This window comes from Alexandromys fortis, unplaced genomic scaffold (genome assembly GCF_014885135.2).
Source record: "Alexandromys fortis isolate MF-2015 unplaced genomic scaffold, M_Fortis_MF-2015_v1.1 scaffold_33, whole genome shotgun sequence".
Taxonomy (NCBI): Eukaryota; Metazoa; Chordata; class Mammalia; order Rodentia; family Cricetidae; genus Alexandromys; species Alexandromys fortis.
The window spans coordinates 4,482,369-4,498,826 of NW_026067917.1; the positions used below are offsets into that span (position 1 = coordinate 4,482,369).

At 45.0% G+C, this 16,458-nt stretch overlaps 1 protein-coding gene across 5 annotated transcripts in view; it reads right to left on the reverse strand.

Annotated features, from left to right (window-relative positions):
• Positions 1 to 663: 663 nt before the first annotated feature.
• Lypd6b (LY6/PLAUR domain containing 6B) overlaps positions 664 to 16,458 on the reverse strand; it is a 163,981-nt gene continuing 148,186 nt past the window's right edge. For 4 of the 5 annotated variants that reach the window (XM_050139918.1, XM_050139915.1, XM_050139917.1 and 1 more), the window contains 4 exons: positions 9,872 to 10,023; positions 8,974 to 9,072; positions 3,646 to 3,776; positions 664 to 2,110 (listed from right to left, as the gene is read on the reverse strand). In XM_050139918.1, the coding sequence (XP_049995875.1) occupies positions 1,946 to 2,110; positions 3,646 to 3,776; positions 8,974 to 9,072; positions 9,872 to 10,001 (525 nt within the window). In that variant the 5' untranslated portion in view covers positions 10,002 to 10,023 and the 3' untranslated portion in view covers positions 664 to 1,945. Of the gene's footprint in view, positions 2,111 to 3,645; positions 3,777 to 8,973; positions 9,073 to 9,871; positions 10,024 to 11,996; positions 12,587 to 16,458 lie in introns of those variants that run through there. The other variant, XM_050139919.1, reaches the window with a different exon arrangement.

Genomic DNA, 16,458 nt, shown 5'->3' on the forward strand with positions numbered 1-16,458 from the left:
TGCGGGTCAGAAGGCCTCTCCTGTGTGGGAGTCTTGCCAAAGACCGTGCTCCCTCTTCTGCACACAGCCATCCTGAACTGACAACAGAGCCCGGCATGCAGAAACAGACGGGGGTAACTGTGTTCCAGGAAAATTTTATTAGCAGAAACTAGGTGGTGGAATGGATTGGACCTGCAATCCTATGTCACAGATGGGACCAGGCAAGGCCAGCACCCCTACTTTTAAAGAAGCAGCCCATTCTAATGGTCCACGTTTAGTAAGAGGGAAGAGGTTCCTTTTTAACACATGTAAAAGCAGAAGTGGGGGAAAAGAAATCAGGATCCTAAACTAGCGAAGAGATGTTCACTTGACATTCTGAAACTGTGCTATAAAAGGGACAGAGGGGACAATGAGACCAAACACTTCATTTTGTACCCGAGTTCTTCTGTTAGACTTGACTTAGAGAAGAGCAGGTGACTGGGCCGGGACAAGAACTCTTGTGGTTTCTTGTGAGTCTCGGTAGGCTGCCACTGAGGGTGGACACGATGATATCCATCTCTCTTGGTGAGGGAAGATCCCTGACTGTCTCAATGCACTCTTTGTCTTTAGCCTCCCCAAGTGTCTCTCTCCTCACCCCTCACCCCCAAGAGAAAACAAATAAGCAAACACGAAGTCACTTTGGCATAAAATTTTATTCTTTCAGACAGCATATGTCACCCAGGGTGCCTGGAAACACAACTTTAGTGACATTGGTAAGTGCCCTTCATCAGAGGCCTCCACACTGTCAAGAGACACATGGCATGCATTATACTAGATAATTCAAAGTTTTACACCCCATCTCAACCACCTCATAACTGGCCAACAGATTCATAGAATTTCAACTGAAAATTTCCCTCCCACAGCTGCCTTTTTCATTGACCAGGTAGTTAGTGGGCACCATTGTTTAACTCTTGACTATGACAAGGTTAAAGTTTTGGTCCTCAGCCTGTTGGTACCATTAAGGAGGTGGTTGAGTCTTTAGGGAGTTGGGACTAGTGGGAAGCTTTAGGACATTGGGAACATGACTTTGAAGGGTACTGTAGAGACCTACGTGCACGCTTTCTCTCCCATCCCCATTCTCTCTCTTTCCTTCCTTCACCCTTTTAAGAAGAAAATTTTATTTTTGTGTATTGAGTGCGTATCCATACATAATATATCTGTGTACTGCATGTATGCAGCACTCAGAGGCCAAAAGAAGGCACTGGATCCCCTGGGACTGGACTTATCAGTTATGCGCTGCCAGGTGAGTGCTGGGAATCCAACCAGGGTCCTCTAGGGGATCAGTTAGTGCCCATCCCTCCAACCCATACTCTCTCCTTCTCAAGTCTCTGCTATGAGTGAGCGGTTCTTCACTCTCTAACACAAGCCTCAAACCAGTACGTACTACGATCTCCAAAATCGCGAGCCCAAACAAACCATCTATCTTTACAAGTAGATCATCTCAGGTACTTGTTACAATAATGGGAAGTTAACACAGTAGAGAAATGGCTTTCCCATGGGTAGAAGGATGAAATTTCACGGAGATGCTCTGAGCTAATCACGGCAGGCAGAGAGTCTGATCCAGCAGCCTCTGAGAGAGTCCATGAGGTTAAAAAGTCCTTTTAGATGAAGGTCTGGTCAGGTCAGGGTTTGTCAAGCTACTGTAACCATCAACAATACTGGTGGATCTTCTGACAGAAGTGACGGAGTGCAGTGGCCCTAGACACTGGAAGTTAGGCAGTCCTCTTGGCTCCTACCAAGTCCTCACGTTCAGTGCCGTGACCTCATGCAGGAGCATTTCAGTGAAGCAAACCTCTGCCTTCTACTTTGGGGTCCAATTTCTCCTCTTTATCAAGTGAAAGATGGGCCTTCGTTCCCAAGTTCACCGGTCCACAGTCTACTTTGTGCTTTACAACGCTGGTTTCTGTCCCTCTTAGGGACAGTTACATCATAGCAAGGGAAGCATGAAGAGGCAAGACAGCACCGTGAGGTAGGGCGTGGGGACACTGCCGCCAGATGTCCTCTGTGCATGCATGACGGCAAAGACCGCGTTCGTGTGGTTGGTTGGCAACTCGACATTGCAGATCATCCCCTCACAGCAAGACCTGCACTCCTGGAGAGGAAGGAAAGGGTCAGGAGTGAGGAGCAGGAAGGAGGGAACCAACGAACAAAAGAAGGACAGATGCTGTAGTGGACAGTCCAGCCTGTGCACTGCCTGGCCTGTGGGTACCTTCCCCTGCAGTGGGCTGAGCTAAGACCATGCTGAGGGGCTTCATCCTAACACTGGATGTTTCTGTGTCAAACCCAAACAGGAGTGAGGTGAAGAAGGGAAGCTGAATTAGGCTGTCTGAGTTGCCAGATCCTGACAGGTTTACTAGAAATCAGTGAAACCAAAGAGAAGTTTGGAACATTCAGGACTTGCCATTGGTTTTCTTTCTTTGTGTTGCTGGTTAACTAATGATGGTGAGTTGCTATCGTCTGCCACTTCACCCTAGACCCATTATTACTGCAGTGACAGTATGAAAAAAAAAAAGCCATAGGTTCTTAAGAGTGTTTTCAAGGGAAGCAATCTCTGATGGTAATAGCAGTGCATGCTGGGCCCGAAGCCATGAGCTCATGAACTAGCCATTCTTCCAGGTTTCTAGGCCAGTGAGGCGGAAGAAAGGCAGCAACTCCCACACCGTCATCATCCATTGGCTGTCCAGCCTGCTGCCCATCATTGTCCACCCAGCAGAAAGATTTGATTTTTCTTTTCAAATCTTGCTATGTGGCCCAGGCAGACTTCACACTCACAATCCTCCTGCATCAGCCTCCAGAGTAGCAGGATTACAGGTGTGAGCTCTGGAGCCCAGCCTAGGGTACTTTCTTGATCCCCTGGACCTCTACGTGAAGTTCTATTTCAGTCAGTCTAGGATGCTGCCTTCCTGCCTCACCAGCATGCCTTGTCCTCGCTGCCCCATACAGCCCTTGTGTGATCAGAGCCGACAGCCATGGATGTCAGGGTCACTAAGTTTCATGCTCCATCACATTCTAAAATCTCATGACACATGAGCTTTCAAGTCATTTTTTTTTCCTCCAAAAATTTAGGATCTCTGCTTATAAGAGCACATTCTTGTTTGAGATGCTAGAGTGAGCATATCAAAGGATCGGTTGATCCAATATGCATCCAGACTTTATCTTATTCTCTTAGAATTTTTCTCCACTGAGCAGAGATGGAGAGGGAGACAATGTTTCAATGGCAAAAGGCATCCCTATTTTCTCCTTTCAACCAGTTAGTGACCCTGGAAGTGGTGGTGATTTTAGCCAGGAACAGAACATGTCGTCATCTAGACTCCAGTGCGACTTACTCTCAAGGATGGCGTGTTCTTGAGCTTCTAAAGCAGGCTTCTGACTACTCATGCAGGTTCTGAAGCCCGAGTCTGGCTCTGTAGCCTGAAAACTATCATTCATTCTTAATGCCATTTCTACCTTCGAATGTCTGCTCTCCGCATTGGCACTATCACGCACCCTTTTGTCAGAGTACACGCATCCAACACATTGCTCCTCCTTGGTTCTCCCATGATGCTTAACTTCCCACCATCACCATGAAACCTGGGGAAGTAACTCCACACACACACACACACACACACACACACACATAGTCTTTACCGTGTGTTCCGAGTCTCGGCTGTGACGGCAGCCCACGAAGTGGCATTCATTTTTAGAGGCACACTTTTTAGTGATGGATGTACTTCTTCCGTGGCTAGTGAAGTGATGAACAGTCAAACAATACTGTGTGTCTGGGGAAATTTAACAACAACAACAAAAGGCCATTTTATTTTCCATTTTGCAAAAGAGAGCCGTCAACCATCATGCCAGAAATGACTAAAATTCGGGATAATCTTTAGGCTTCTAGGTGAGAAATTCAATAGCAGTGAATGCTAGAGTATTTAGGCGGTGTTTCTGTAAAGGCATCTGCTCCTGGAGTACACATGTGCTTTGAAAATGAATACAAATGGGTAGCCTGTTCCTTTGGCATTAGCAGAAGCTGAGAAAAATGTGCAGAGTTTCATCAATCCTTGGGTCTGCTCAGCAAATATGAGAGTATTTATGCCCCTAGTCTGCCCTTTCTTGCTCTGAAGCATGCATTCTAGAACTCTAAATGAAGACAAGAACTGTGAGCACCGAAACAATGATTCTGAGATCTTGGCACCTTGTTCATCATTTGTTTCTTGCAGGCTAAGAGGTGAATGGGTCTTTAGGTACGTATCAGGTCACCTCCCTTTCTTATCTTGATTATTCATATTCTAAGCCTTCTAATGTGCCTGACTCTCTCATCAATGTATTCCACTCTTCTCCCCTTCACTTCCTGCTCCCCACTCATGCCTGCTCTACATAGTTGGCTCATTTCCATAGTTAGACTTACGGCATTAACCACCCATTCTATGACCGAATTCTTTTTAGAAAGTGGTTCATGTAACATCATAGGATATTCTGTTTGAGCTCCGTGTTTCTTCCGTCGCTACCACAGACCACGGAAATGCTTGCTAATTTATTCACCATGAATCCCAATAGTCAGTTGACTGGGGGGGAAATGGACCAAGATTGAGAAGATGGAGTTTTTAGAACTATCACAAGTAAGTCCTGTTTGATCCTCTGAGATCACTGTATTTTTTAAAAAAAATGCACTGTGTACAGTGGCATTTTGATAACTTTAATGGCATTTACAATGGCAAATACATTCATATTGTAGATTGGTAGTCAGTGACCTTCTAACTTGTGTTCATTCTTTCAGTTCTTATAGTGAACCTCTGAAAAGCCATAGACCATCTTAACATTCTTTTTGTTATTTTAGACAATAGCTCATTACATAGTCCTGGCTGACCTGGAGCTCCCTAGATAGACCAGGCTGACCTAGAACTCACATGGAGATGATCCTTCTGCTTCTGCCTCCTGAGTGAGGCATTAAAGGCATGTACGATCTTGCCCACTGCCATACAGTCAGGAAGGTAGGATTAACCTAGGCAGGTTTCAAGGGTTTGTGCTCTTTATCAGTACACTGGGCTGCCCCCACTCCAGGATATTCAACATTAAACTAGACAAAAGTAGCTGACTTTTGGAGTCTGAAGGAAAAGGAGCCATTAAATGTTCTGGAGAAGGTACTTAAACTCCAAACTCAGAAGAGCTGGGAGCTGGGGCTGCTTGTGTTGATCCAGAGCACTGCACACACCACACACGAAAGCATCCTCTGAGAAGTCAACAAAAAGCTGGTTTAAATAACACAATAAATACCATGCTATCATGTGCGGTTACATAGACACCCTCTTTTGACAGCAGTGACCAACTACAGTTTTCTTCATAGAGAGAAAGAAAATCTGAGAGGACAGAGAACAACATCCCGGGACGCTTGTCATGGAAGACTGGTCGATTATCACTTCCCAAATAACAGCAAAGGGAAAAGTAATAAATGACACCTCCATCATAATTCCAGATGGTTAACGTCTTTGAGACTTGAATAGCAGATGGTCAGAAAGGAGCTCTCATGCTGTGCTGGGATGTGAGGTCATTCCATGCTTGGAAGAGTGGGCTTCTCAGGTGGGCTTGGCAGAGACAACAGGCTGCCATTTTTATCACAGCCGACACTATTAGAGGATGGGAAGTTAAGGTCTCCTTTTTCATTATCTGCGGTTCAAAAGAGATGCTATTAGGGCTGGAAAGATGACTCAGCCCTTGTTGCTACTTGGGGAGAGCTGGGTTAAGTTCCCAGTAGCCATGTGGAAACTAAAAAGAAAAGAAGATTCTAGTAATTGATTCTTCTAGAAAAGAGGCAATGATAAACCTTGACCAGATGGATGCTGTGGCAATTTTAAAGAGTTGTCATGGTCATGGTGTCTCTTTACAGCAATAAAAATCCTAAGACAGAAATTGGTACCAGGAGTAGGGTATTGCTATGACGGGTAAGACCATACTTTTGTTTGAAGAAATATGGACCTTGAGAGTATGTATTAGAAAAACAGATGAACACTTTAAGTTCCGCTTAATAGGCCACTGGAAGACAGTGGAGATAAGTGTGATTTGATGAACTAGTTCAAGAGGTTTCAGAGAAGAAGAATTTTAGTATGTTACCTAGATATTGTTCTTGTGATATTTTAGTGAAGAATGTGGCTGCTTTTTGCCCTTGTCTGAAAAGTCTGCCTGAGGCTAAAGTAAAGAGTTTGGGATTAATGGCATTGGCTAAGGAAATCTCAAAATAGCCTACTATAGACTCTATTTTGTGGTTATTAATGTTATCTCTAATGAATATTAATAATAAAAAGAAGCAATCTGAGCAAAAAGAATACAAAACATACAATTTGAGAAGAAAAGGGCACCAGGAAGTGGGATGGAGCTATACCCTGTGTTCAAGGGAATAAACACAGTAAGAAATGGAATAAAGGGAGTTGTGATTTCAGGGCAAGATCACACCCTATTAAGCTTGTGAATAAGAATTAAAGAAAAGCTTAGAGCTGGGTGTGATGGTATACACCTTTAATCCTAACATTCCCGAGGCAGAGGCAGAGACAGGCAGATCTCTGAGTTTAAGGCCAGCCTGGTCTATAGATTTTTAGAACAACCAAGCTTAGGCAGTGAAGGAAACCACTGAAAACAGAAAGCTGGTGAAGATGTAATTGAATAAGGGGGCCATGTTCCAGCCTCAGCAAGCAGCAGAACTTGTTGGCACTTTAGGCCACATGGTGCTAGCTTTAGAATCAAAGATAGAAGAGAGGTGTTATGGAAGCTTCCTCCATGGCTAAGGAAAGATGCTGAGGCCATGCATGTGTCACGGTGTCCCTAAATGGAGGCCTACAGAGGACATTACATGAAGCTGGGAAGGGGAAGCCTGGATTGCCTTGGAGACCCCAAGATGCCAGGGCCATGAGATACCTACCAAGGAAAGCCACCAACAGGAAGAGGATCCAGACCAAGAGAAAGATGTGTGTTAGAGTCAACAAAGTCAACAAAAGGAGTTGGAGATCTGAAGAGCATTCTGACATCAGACATGGAGACGTAGAGTTTGGAGTTGGCCCAGCTGGTTTTTGGTCTTCCTTTGGTCTCGTATTTCCTCACTGTGTTCCCTTCCCTGTGTTTTGGAGTGATAATGTATAGCCAATGTATATGTTGGAAGAATGTGATCTGCTTTTTGATTTTATAGGGATTACAGTTAAGAGACTGCATGAATCTCAGAAGAGACTTTAAACTTTAGACTTTTAAATAAATGTAAGACTGTTAGAGACTATGGGGACTTTTGAAGATGGACTGGAAGTATTTCTACAATATGTTATGGCTACAGACCTTTGGGAGCCAGGAGTGGAATGTGGTGGTTTGAAAGAAAATGGCCCCCAAAGGGAGTGGCACTATTAGGAGGTGTGGCTTTTGTTGGCATAGGTGTGGCCTTGTTGGAGTAAGTATGCCACTGAGAAGGTGGGCTTTGAGGTCTCCTTTGCTCAGGCTATGCTCAGTGTGGACAGACTCTTCCTGCTACCACGGATCAAGATGTAGAACTCTCCACTCCTTCTCCAGCACTATGTCAGCCTGCACACTGCCATGTCCCACCGTGACGATAATGGATGAAACTGTCAGCCACCCCTATTAAATGTTTTCCTTCACAAGAGTTGCCGTGCTCATGGTGTCTCACCACAGCAATACAAACCCTGACTAAGACAGAAGTCACAGGTGCACACATTTCACTTAGTAATGATTCTCAGTAATGTAGCCAGTAGGGTTTTTTTTGGGGGGGAAGGGGAGGCGGTCCCACAGGTTTTTATATCTGGATAAAATTAGGCCATTCTACTATTATAAATAATGTAGTATAGAAAGATTCAGGGTAACAAACCCAAACCAGCAATTTCTGATTTTGGAAGTCTGTTCTCTAGTTGTCTTTCTTAGGCCATTGCCTCTGAAAACCTAAAAGTCAGAACAGTCCAGTCTCAATCTATCCTCTCAGTTACACACTCCTGTGAGTGTATTCTATCTGTTTTACTTCCACCTCTGCGTGAAAACACTCAGGTCCCACACAACTCCGCTTCCTCCTCTGGGACCGTCTAAGCAAAAGTGAAGACAGTCCCGTCCCTACTCGACGTACGTTTTGACTCTGGTCTCCGGCTGTGCATTCTCCACACAGCAGCCAGAGCAATGTTGCATGTCACAACCAGTAACACATGTCCCAACTTCCACGCTCTATCAGACAAAGAAACATCTGCAAGTCTTTGAACGTAGGTGCCTCTCCGACTCTTTCTTCATCTCCCACTGTGCCACCCGACCAATCTGTTACTGGAGAGGCCACACCAACTATTGAGTCTGGAAGCCTTTACATTTGAGATGTTCCTTCCAGGCACACTATTTTTGCAGCACTCCATCTGATTACCTTGTCTTGGTCGCTCACGTCTCTGTTTTAATGTATATTCAGAGAAGATTTCCCATGGCTACCCAGCAGCATCTGTCAGCAAGTGTTTACTGAGTGCATATTAGGAGCCAGGCAGCAGACTGGGCACTAGGGATGTGTCAGCAAACTACCGAAGACAGTCAGATGTTTGGTGGGGGCGTGAATGAGCTTCCCAAGCATCTGTGAATCTCCAGAGAGGAGTACAGAAACCTTTCTTTGCTTTAAGCCAGTAAGTATGACGTTTCTAAGGTATCATCAAGTATCAGACATTTCTGGAATTATCTGAATGCTTTAGTCAACATTGTGGTTTCTGTCTTCTTGCTAAATACCTTTTAAGAAATTTTTCTTCATGATGCAAACAACTACATGTTGAGGCTGCGTAAGCCATTTCCAGGTTCTCTCTGGATGCTCTGTTGTCTGGAAAGTCTTTCCCAAAAAAACCCAGGACCCCTACAGAATGCCAATGAGCCATTGGGCTGTCGGTATGGTAAGCTGTCTCTTCCAGCTAAGGGAAGGACCTAAAGAAAGTGAGGTCCCAGAAAATCCAGAAGAGTCTTCCAAGCTTGTGTACTCACCCTGTGGACACCATTTGTCTTCCGCCCAGCGATTGCAATTATAATTATCCCCTGCATTCTCACAGGTAAAACACTTGAAGCTGTTTGGAAAAGGCGTGGCTTTAAAGAAAAAGGAAGGAAGGTCAGAAGGCAACATTTTCAAACACCAAAGATAGCACAAAATTAGCAACTTTGTTAGATGAGACAAAAACAAACAAGACATCCTCTTGGGAATGTGTGTGTCCCGAAAGCTGGATCTATCCATCTGATTTGTGCTCGCTTCATTTGTTCCCTTCTGGTAAGTACTGCAGTCTTCCATTACAGAGAAACGAAAATGGCTCCATAAGCTAATCTGAAAGATCCATGGTTTGGTTCTATTACAATTTATCTTCTGAAAGAGCGATTGAGAGAATGGGCAAGGATGATAATGGCATTCGAGACAAAGAGAGAGAGAGGGGGGGGGAAGAGGAAGGAACATCATGAATAGTACAGGAAGGGCAGAGTGAAGAATGGTCATGACATACACCTGTGTAAGGCTAGGATGAAGACAGCTGCCACCCCGGCTGTGCCTCACCAGCACCAGAAAAGCATTTTAAAAGAGCAGAGGAGAAAGGAAAAGAAAAACATACTTCGCATCTCCCCCTCTGGTTACTATGTGACTACTTTTAGTGGCAAAACTTTTGTGCACCATCAATTGTGCACTCTCTTCCCACTCTCTTCCCAATTTCAAACTTTCCAATGAGTTCTCAAGTAATGTTAATGGCCATTTGAAAGAGCAGGTGTATCGCTCGTGCAGAAACTTTCATAGCTGTTAATCTTCTCTGATGAAGTCAACAAAGATCTCTGGACTTCCTCCGCTAAGCCACGATTAGAGACAGTGTTCACACAAAGGGACATGAGAACCATAACCCGTACTTACGGTCAAGAGGGGGCCTCACGTTGTAGAAGTTAATGTTCTTGGCAAACGCCCAGTTTTCTGAGAAGATCAAGATCTGAAGGATGGTCACAGCTAGCACGTGGCAGAGGAGCAGCATTCTGACCTCCCGCATTGGGCAGGCCCAACTCAAATGTCTGCCATAAAACACAGACGGGGTCAGTTCACTTGTTTCTTATACATCGATGTATAAGAACCTTATACATCGATGTATAAGAACCTTATACATCTGCTTCTGCTTTGAAAGCTCAGTTATTCAACCTGTTGAAAATGGTCAGTACCACAAGTATTATTCAGAATAAAATCACTGCCTTCAACTGGCTGACTGAATTTCAACTGGACATCTGGTGAGCCTCCCTGTCCAAGAACACAAGCATCTAGCACTGGCCTGCCTACACCAGGTTTCTTCTGTGTCTAGGGCTAGCTAGTTGATGCTGAGTTGAATCCTGCAATTTTTTTTTTCACTCAAGCCTGGTTGCTGGTTTATTTACCTGAAGTCACTAAACCACTTCTTTCTGAAAATCCATTCCCTGAGTAAACAAAGGCACTTGATCAATTTTTCAACCCCATCAAATCCTGGGAGGAACCATAAACGTAAAGCCAATGGTGAAAACACTGAGCCAAGCTCAATAAGTCAGGACTCAAATCTCTGCTGATCCTGGAGCTTACACAGGCAGAGAAGAGAAGGGAAGAGAAGGCACTTGAGGTGCCTGCTCCACCAGCACCTGTTGCACTGGGTGCAAGGACAAATCACCAGAATGCTCCAGAGGAAACAGCCCGAGTTGAATGCTGGGGACAATCTAATGATGCCCTTGGTCCGCAATCACTGTTGACTGTGTTCATAACTTTACAGATGGGACCGAAACTTGATGGAATGGTAGATAGGTACACAGTGCTGAGTAAAGGACATGATATTTGGGGGCCCCCTAGAACCCACAAGTTCTACCCTGGGAAGCCAGCCTGGGGGCGGGGGTAGTTAAAAGTGCAGTCTCATCACGGACAGGCTGTCTGGCCAGGGAACGGGGAGTGTGGGCTGCAGAAGACAACATGCGTGCGGCGTGGAGTCTACAGGTTCGGGTGCTGGCTCTGCTGTTTATTAGCTTCTTGACCTTGGGCGAGCTCCTTAAACCCTATTAACCTCAATTTCCTCACCTGTAAAACGGCTTAATAATACCCACCCTACCCACACATGGGGATAATTGTGAGCCTCAAATACAGCTTCAGATAGAATCACATAGCTCAGAATGAAGCACACATAATAAGAGTTCTGTGGAAATGCTGGAGTTCAATAGAATTGGCCAGACTCATTTTCTTCTTGCTGAATCAACCGGTCTCAGTGACTCAGGAAACTTTTCAAAGGAAAAAAAAAATGGCTTGATAGCCACACATCCACATGGTCCTTCACATTAACTCTTGATATCCACATATCCACGTGGTCCTTTGCATTAACTCTTGATATCCGCATATAAACATGGTTCTTCACATTAACTCTTTCTGAAGTCACAGCGATAGTGTGTGGATTCCAGGATTTTTCTTCTTCTCTTGTGATTTTTGCACGTAAGTACCATGCAAGCAGGGGTACTAAACTGACTGTCAGATAAAGTCTTGCCTTCCCTACAGAGTACCTTTTCGAAGGCAAGACCCAGATGCTAAGGGTGTAGCCAGTGAAATAAAGCACACTGCTATGGAATTTCTAAGAATATAATAGGGCTAAACTTTATAGATTTTGTTTTGTTTACGTCAGCACATAGACCCAGAAATATTAAATACATTTTTCTAGTTCACTTTAGTAACCAAGATTGAAATTCTAGCGGTCATGTTTCCACGTTTCTTATGGTCTTCCTGAAGAAACAGACATTATCAAATCAGGTGGTTATATGGAAATACAATTCTGCTTTTCCTATTCACACATCTAAAGTGGTCCATCCCAAAGTTACAATGAATCTGTAGCCAAAGGATAGAACCCAATATTCCAAGAGAGACTCATTAAAATGGGGAGCTGAGTTCTCATCCCCTCCCCACAAACCTCAGAAAGCTTGTGCTGTAACAGCAAACCACATTGCTTTTGTAAGACAGGCAAGGTTCCTAAGAACACGGATTTTAGACTCACATTGTCTACACTTTAATCCTCCTTCATCAATAAGCAGTTATGGGACCTTAGACATGTTGCTGAAGCTTCCCAATTCCAGCTTCCCTCTCTGTAAAACAACCATAGCAATTACTGCTTGGAAGTGAGGTTTCCACAGCCTCATGCCTACAAGGCTGAAACTGCGTGCTGAGCTACAGTTCCATGTTCATTTAATGCTTTCTATTGGATGGTAAAGATCACTGATTCAAATATCTGTTTTTAGACCCACCCCTTGTGATGCCTGGGTCAAGCTCATTAACCTTTCTATAGCACAGTTTGATGCCTGTGAAATGGGAGTAGTGATGCTGCCTTGTAAAGCTATGGGAGTAGAGTTGGCTAAAGGACATACATCATTTGATCTATTTAGTTAATCGTGTACATGGATTTTGACTAATTCTTGCAAGCATTTATTGCTCTGAACAAATTCCCAGCTTTTCCATTCATTCAGCATGTCATTGTTGACACCTACTATGGCGCATGCATTGTTCTTATTGACTCCCCACCGATGCCTTTTCCTCTCATGAAAACAGCATGTTGGAGGGAGAAGGCAATACAAAACAGAGGGGTCCATTATTTGAGCCAGTTGTAAGTGCCACAAAGGTGAAACAATAGGGTGATAACTTGGTAGGAAGGGAGGGGTCTGTATCAATGTGACAGTCTGTACACACCTCTCTGAATAAGTGATATTTGAGCAGCTGAATTACATGAGGAAAAGAAACAAGAGCTAAACCAAAAAGCCACCTTGAGCCTGCGGAGGAAATTGCAGAAACCGGGTCTGGCCGGCTGGCTCAGTGGATAAGTGCACTTTCTGCACAAACAAGAGGGCCTAAGTTCAGACCCATATAAAAAGACAGGTACACCACAAAAGTACAGGTACACACCTTGCATGCTTAGAACCCCAGCACTGTGTATGGAGACAGGAGGATTGATGGGGCTTGCTGGCTGTTGGTCTGGCTCCTAGGATCTCACTGAACAAGGAATGAAGTGAAGGATAATAAGAGTAGGGCATCTAATTTCCTCCTCTAGTTCCTGCATGCACACACAGGCATGAGCATCCATGCACACAGCTCATACACGTCCATGCACGCACGTGCACACACACACACACACACACACACACACACACACACACTAAAAAGGGTAGTATCAAGTGTGCCTGGAGCACGCAGTATACTGGCTGGGGGAGCGGACAGACAGTCAGGTTGTGGATGAAACTACATCTTGTAAGCACTTACCATAAAGATTTGGAGCCAGGAAAATCAAGAAGTTCAAAAAGACACAACACAAATGTTTTGTGTCTGTAGAGACATTGGTCCCAAAGCCCTAGCTTTGTTTGCTGCTCCTGGAATAAAAGGGATGCAAGTGACGGTGAAGGCAGAGGGAGGCAGAATACAGATCCACCAGAGAGTTCAAACTACTGAATGGAGATGGTGAGATGACTCAGTCAGTGAATGCTTGATGAGTGTGATCGCTAGCATCCGTGTAAAAAGGCAGGCAGAGCAGCGGGTGTCTATAATTTCAGCATGGGAAGGTGGAGACAAGGGGATCCCTGGAGCTAAATGGCCAGTCACCCTAACCCATCCGTGACATCCAGGCTCAATAAAAGACACTATTATAGGTAAGGTAGAAGCGACCTTGACTTCTGACTTTCACAAGCACAAGCATACCTGTAGATGTCTATGTACCCCCCCCCCCATACCTATACAAATCTAAGCACAAGACTTGTGTTTTGGCTTCTCCATGCTCAAAAAGAGTGCTGCAGAAACTGGGTCATTACCATTGTAGGGAAACTGAGACTCACAGGCATACCACCACTGACCGAATAGCCCCTCAAAGTTTTCCACGTGGTACCATCTGACTACTAGCAAAAGGCAACACGAAGGGTTTGAGTTCCATGGCGCTGCGTCTACACAGTCAGAACGTATTTTCATTTCCACTTCAAAACGAAGCAGCCCAGCCTTATTCCGGCAACAGTCTCCAAGACTGAAAAGGTTTGCCTCTCAAATGAGGAATGAATGAAATAAAGGTGCCATCTAGCTCCTGACCAGGCTTTATAATGTATTACCATCCACTGTCTCCTAAGCAAAGCCTTGCTCTGTCTTCTTCAGTGTACAGGTTTGCATTTCCATGACTGTTGTTTTTTACAAGCAGGCAGCATTAGGGCAATGAACAGGAAAGTGGTTAAACAGAGTGCCGTGGAGTTTCTAGACACTGAGAAACACTGCACAGGACTAAAATACGTCTGTGAAGACCTTGCTGAGCAGGCACACTCCCCTCAGTCTCTGTCACAACCAAGGTGACAGGAATGCTTGTCTCTCGTTCCACGGAGGAGGTGGAATCCACAGCATGTACTCCAGGAACCCAGGCTATTCTCTCCCTGGCCATCGCACAGACTACGGCTACTTCACCATGTAGGAGGAGGGGTAACCCAGGGGGTTCCTACAGTGATTGGCAAAACTGTATGTGTAGATATTTCCCTGGGTGGAGGAGCTCAGAGGGTTCTGAGAGCCACGTAATGGTGAAAAATTGCTGTTTACTGCTTCAGAATATAGCTGTCGATGCCTTGGCTTCCTGTGAGAACGTTCTTTATTCTGACAAGAAAACAAAAGGTCCACTGTGCCCCGTGGATGTGAGTCTACCACCCTCAACACTCAACGGAAGCTCAACATATCTTTCTCCAAGAGAGCTTACTGCTTTCGTCCATATTTTCCAGAGACAGGCTTGGACAGAAACCCCATGCGTGTGGTGCCGGCCTTCCCTGTGCTTTGAGTCCCTTCTTTGCTCCAGAATGCAAAAGGCCTCTTTGCCAGGAGAGGGGAGAGACTTCTTCCAGGCATATTTGTAGAGATTCAGGAAGCAGCTCTCAGGCATTCCAGAGAATGGCAGGTAGCCAGATTTGAAGTGAAGGAACCCCCACTCCTCAGACTGGCCCATACCTGCCCAGAATAAAAGACTTGATTCACGAAAGGGCCTGTAGTTCAGAAGCAGAACAACTTCCCAGGCCCCAGTCCTCGTAATCACACAGTCGGTACTTCTGCAGAGCTGGTGGGGGTCTCAGGAAGCAGCCTATCACAGCATCTTTTGAGGCGGTAAAAGATCTACATTTTTTATTTTAATATCCCTCAATTGTATGCTCAGCACACAACACATACTCACTAAACACATTTTGGAATAGAACCAGCATCATTACCTGTGACCTAGACGAAGCTCCTAGAGCCAGTAAAGCAAAGGCAAGCACGGTGAAGAACTGGCTGGGTGTCCGGAGCTGTTAAAGGATGGACTCCGAACAGAAACCCAAGAGACCAAAGCCGGGCAGTGAACACTGCATTTCTTACACAATTCCTGAACTATGAGTCAGCAAGCACAAAGCACCTTCAACTGCTAATGAAATAAACAAACAGGGATAATTGAAGGGAAGCAGCCCTTCTACGTCCAACATGCCCATCAACACTCGGGCTCGCACCTCTCTGCAAGCACCACTTACTCCGCGGGCAGGTACCCTAATGACAATCTTAATAAGCCTGGCTTCGCTTGTAAAAAAAAAAAAAAAAAAAAAAAAAAGGATTGAAGGCAAAGTGGAAATTCAAAATGAGTGCTGAAATCTCACTGGAAAGGAATGGAAGAGGTGAAAATGCCCCTCTGGAAAGGGGAAGCTTGCCAGAAGAACACATCACTATCCACAGTTAGAGTGGGGTAGAGAGGGGTACGAGTTGCTTCTGGCTGGGAAATCAAGCTGGTGAAGAGAGATGCTCAGGGTTTTCTTACATTCTGGAAGCATGCCAGAGGATGTACAGTCTACCGGCCTCCTTCTAGCGGAGCAGAGGCTAGGTCCTGAGCCCTCCTGGGCTTCAGAGCCAGTTCCCAGGGCTTCAGTTCCTACCATGTGGGGCGGTTTGCTCTCTCTGAGACATATTTGTGGAGGGTTTCAGTGTCTCCACATCTGCAGAGTTCAGAATTTGAAGTCACACCCTTACAGCAAGATTCTTCTGAGCACTTAGTTTAAAAGAGCAAGTAAGAAGGAGCAAACCCTAAAGTTCCCATAAACCAGTGGCAGCATGAGCCACGGAGGATATGGCTGACAATATTCTTTGAGGGGAAGAAAAACAATGGCTTCAGAAACTCCGAGATTAAAACTCCAGCTCTATAGTTAGTAATCAGACAGCCCAGAGCTATGAAGGAGTGTCCCCTTCGGCAATAAGGAACGTGGGCTCAGAGTTGCGCTGCTAACTCAGGCTGTGGTATGACGTCAGGGTGATTATTAATATATAAACTACCTTCTATTTAACCTCAAGAATCTTAAGCGCCAAATTCACCCTCGACTCCCTCCCTCCCCTTCCTCTGCACATCATCACAGACTAAAGATCAGATCCAAAGATATCCTTGTGCAAACATCATATTATCTGGAGCAGGCGGGACAACATCGGGGTCTGTGAACTCATTTCTT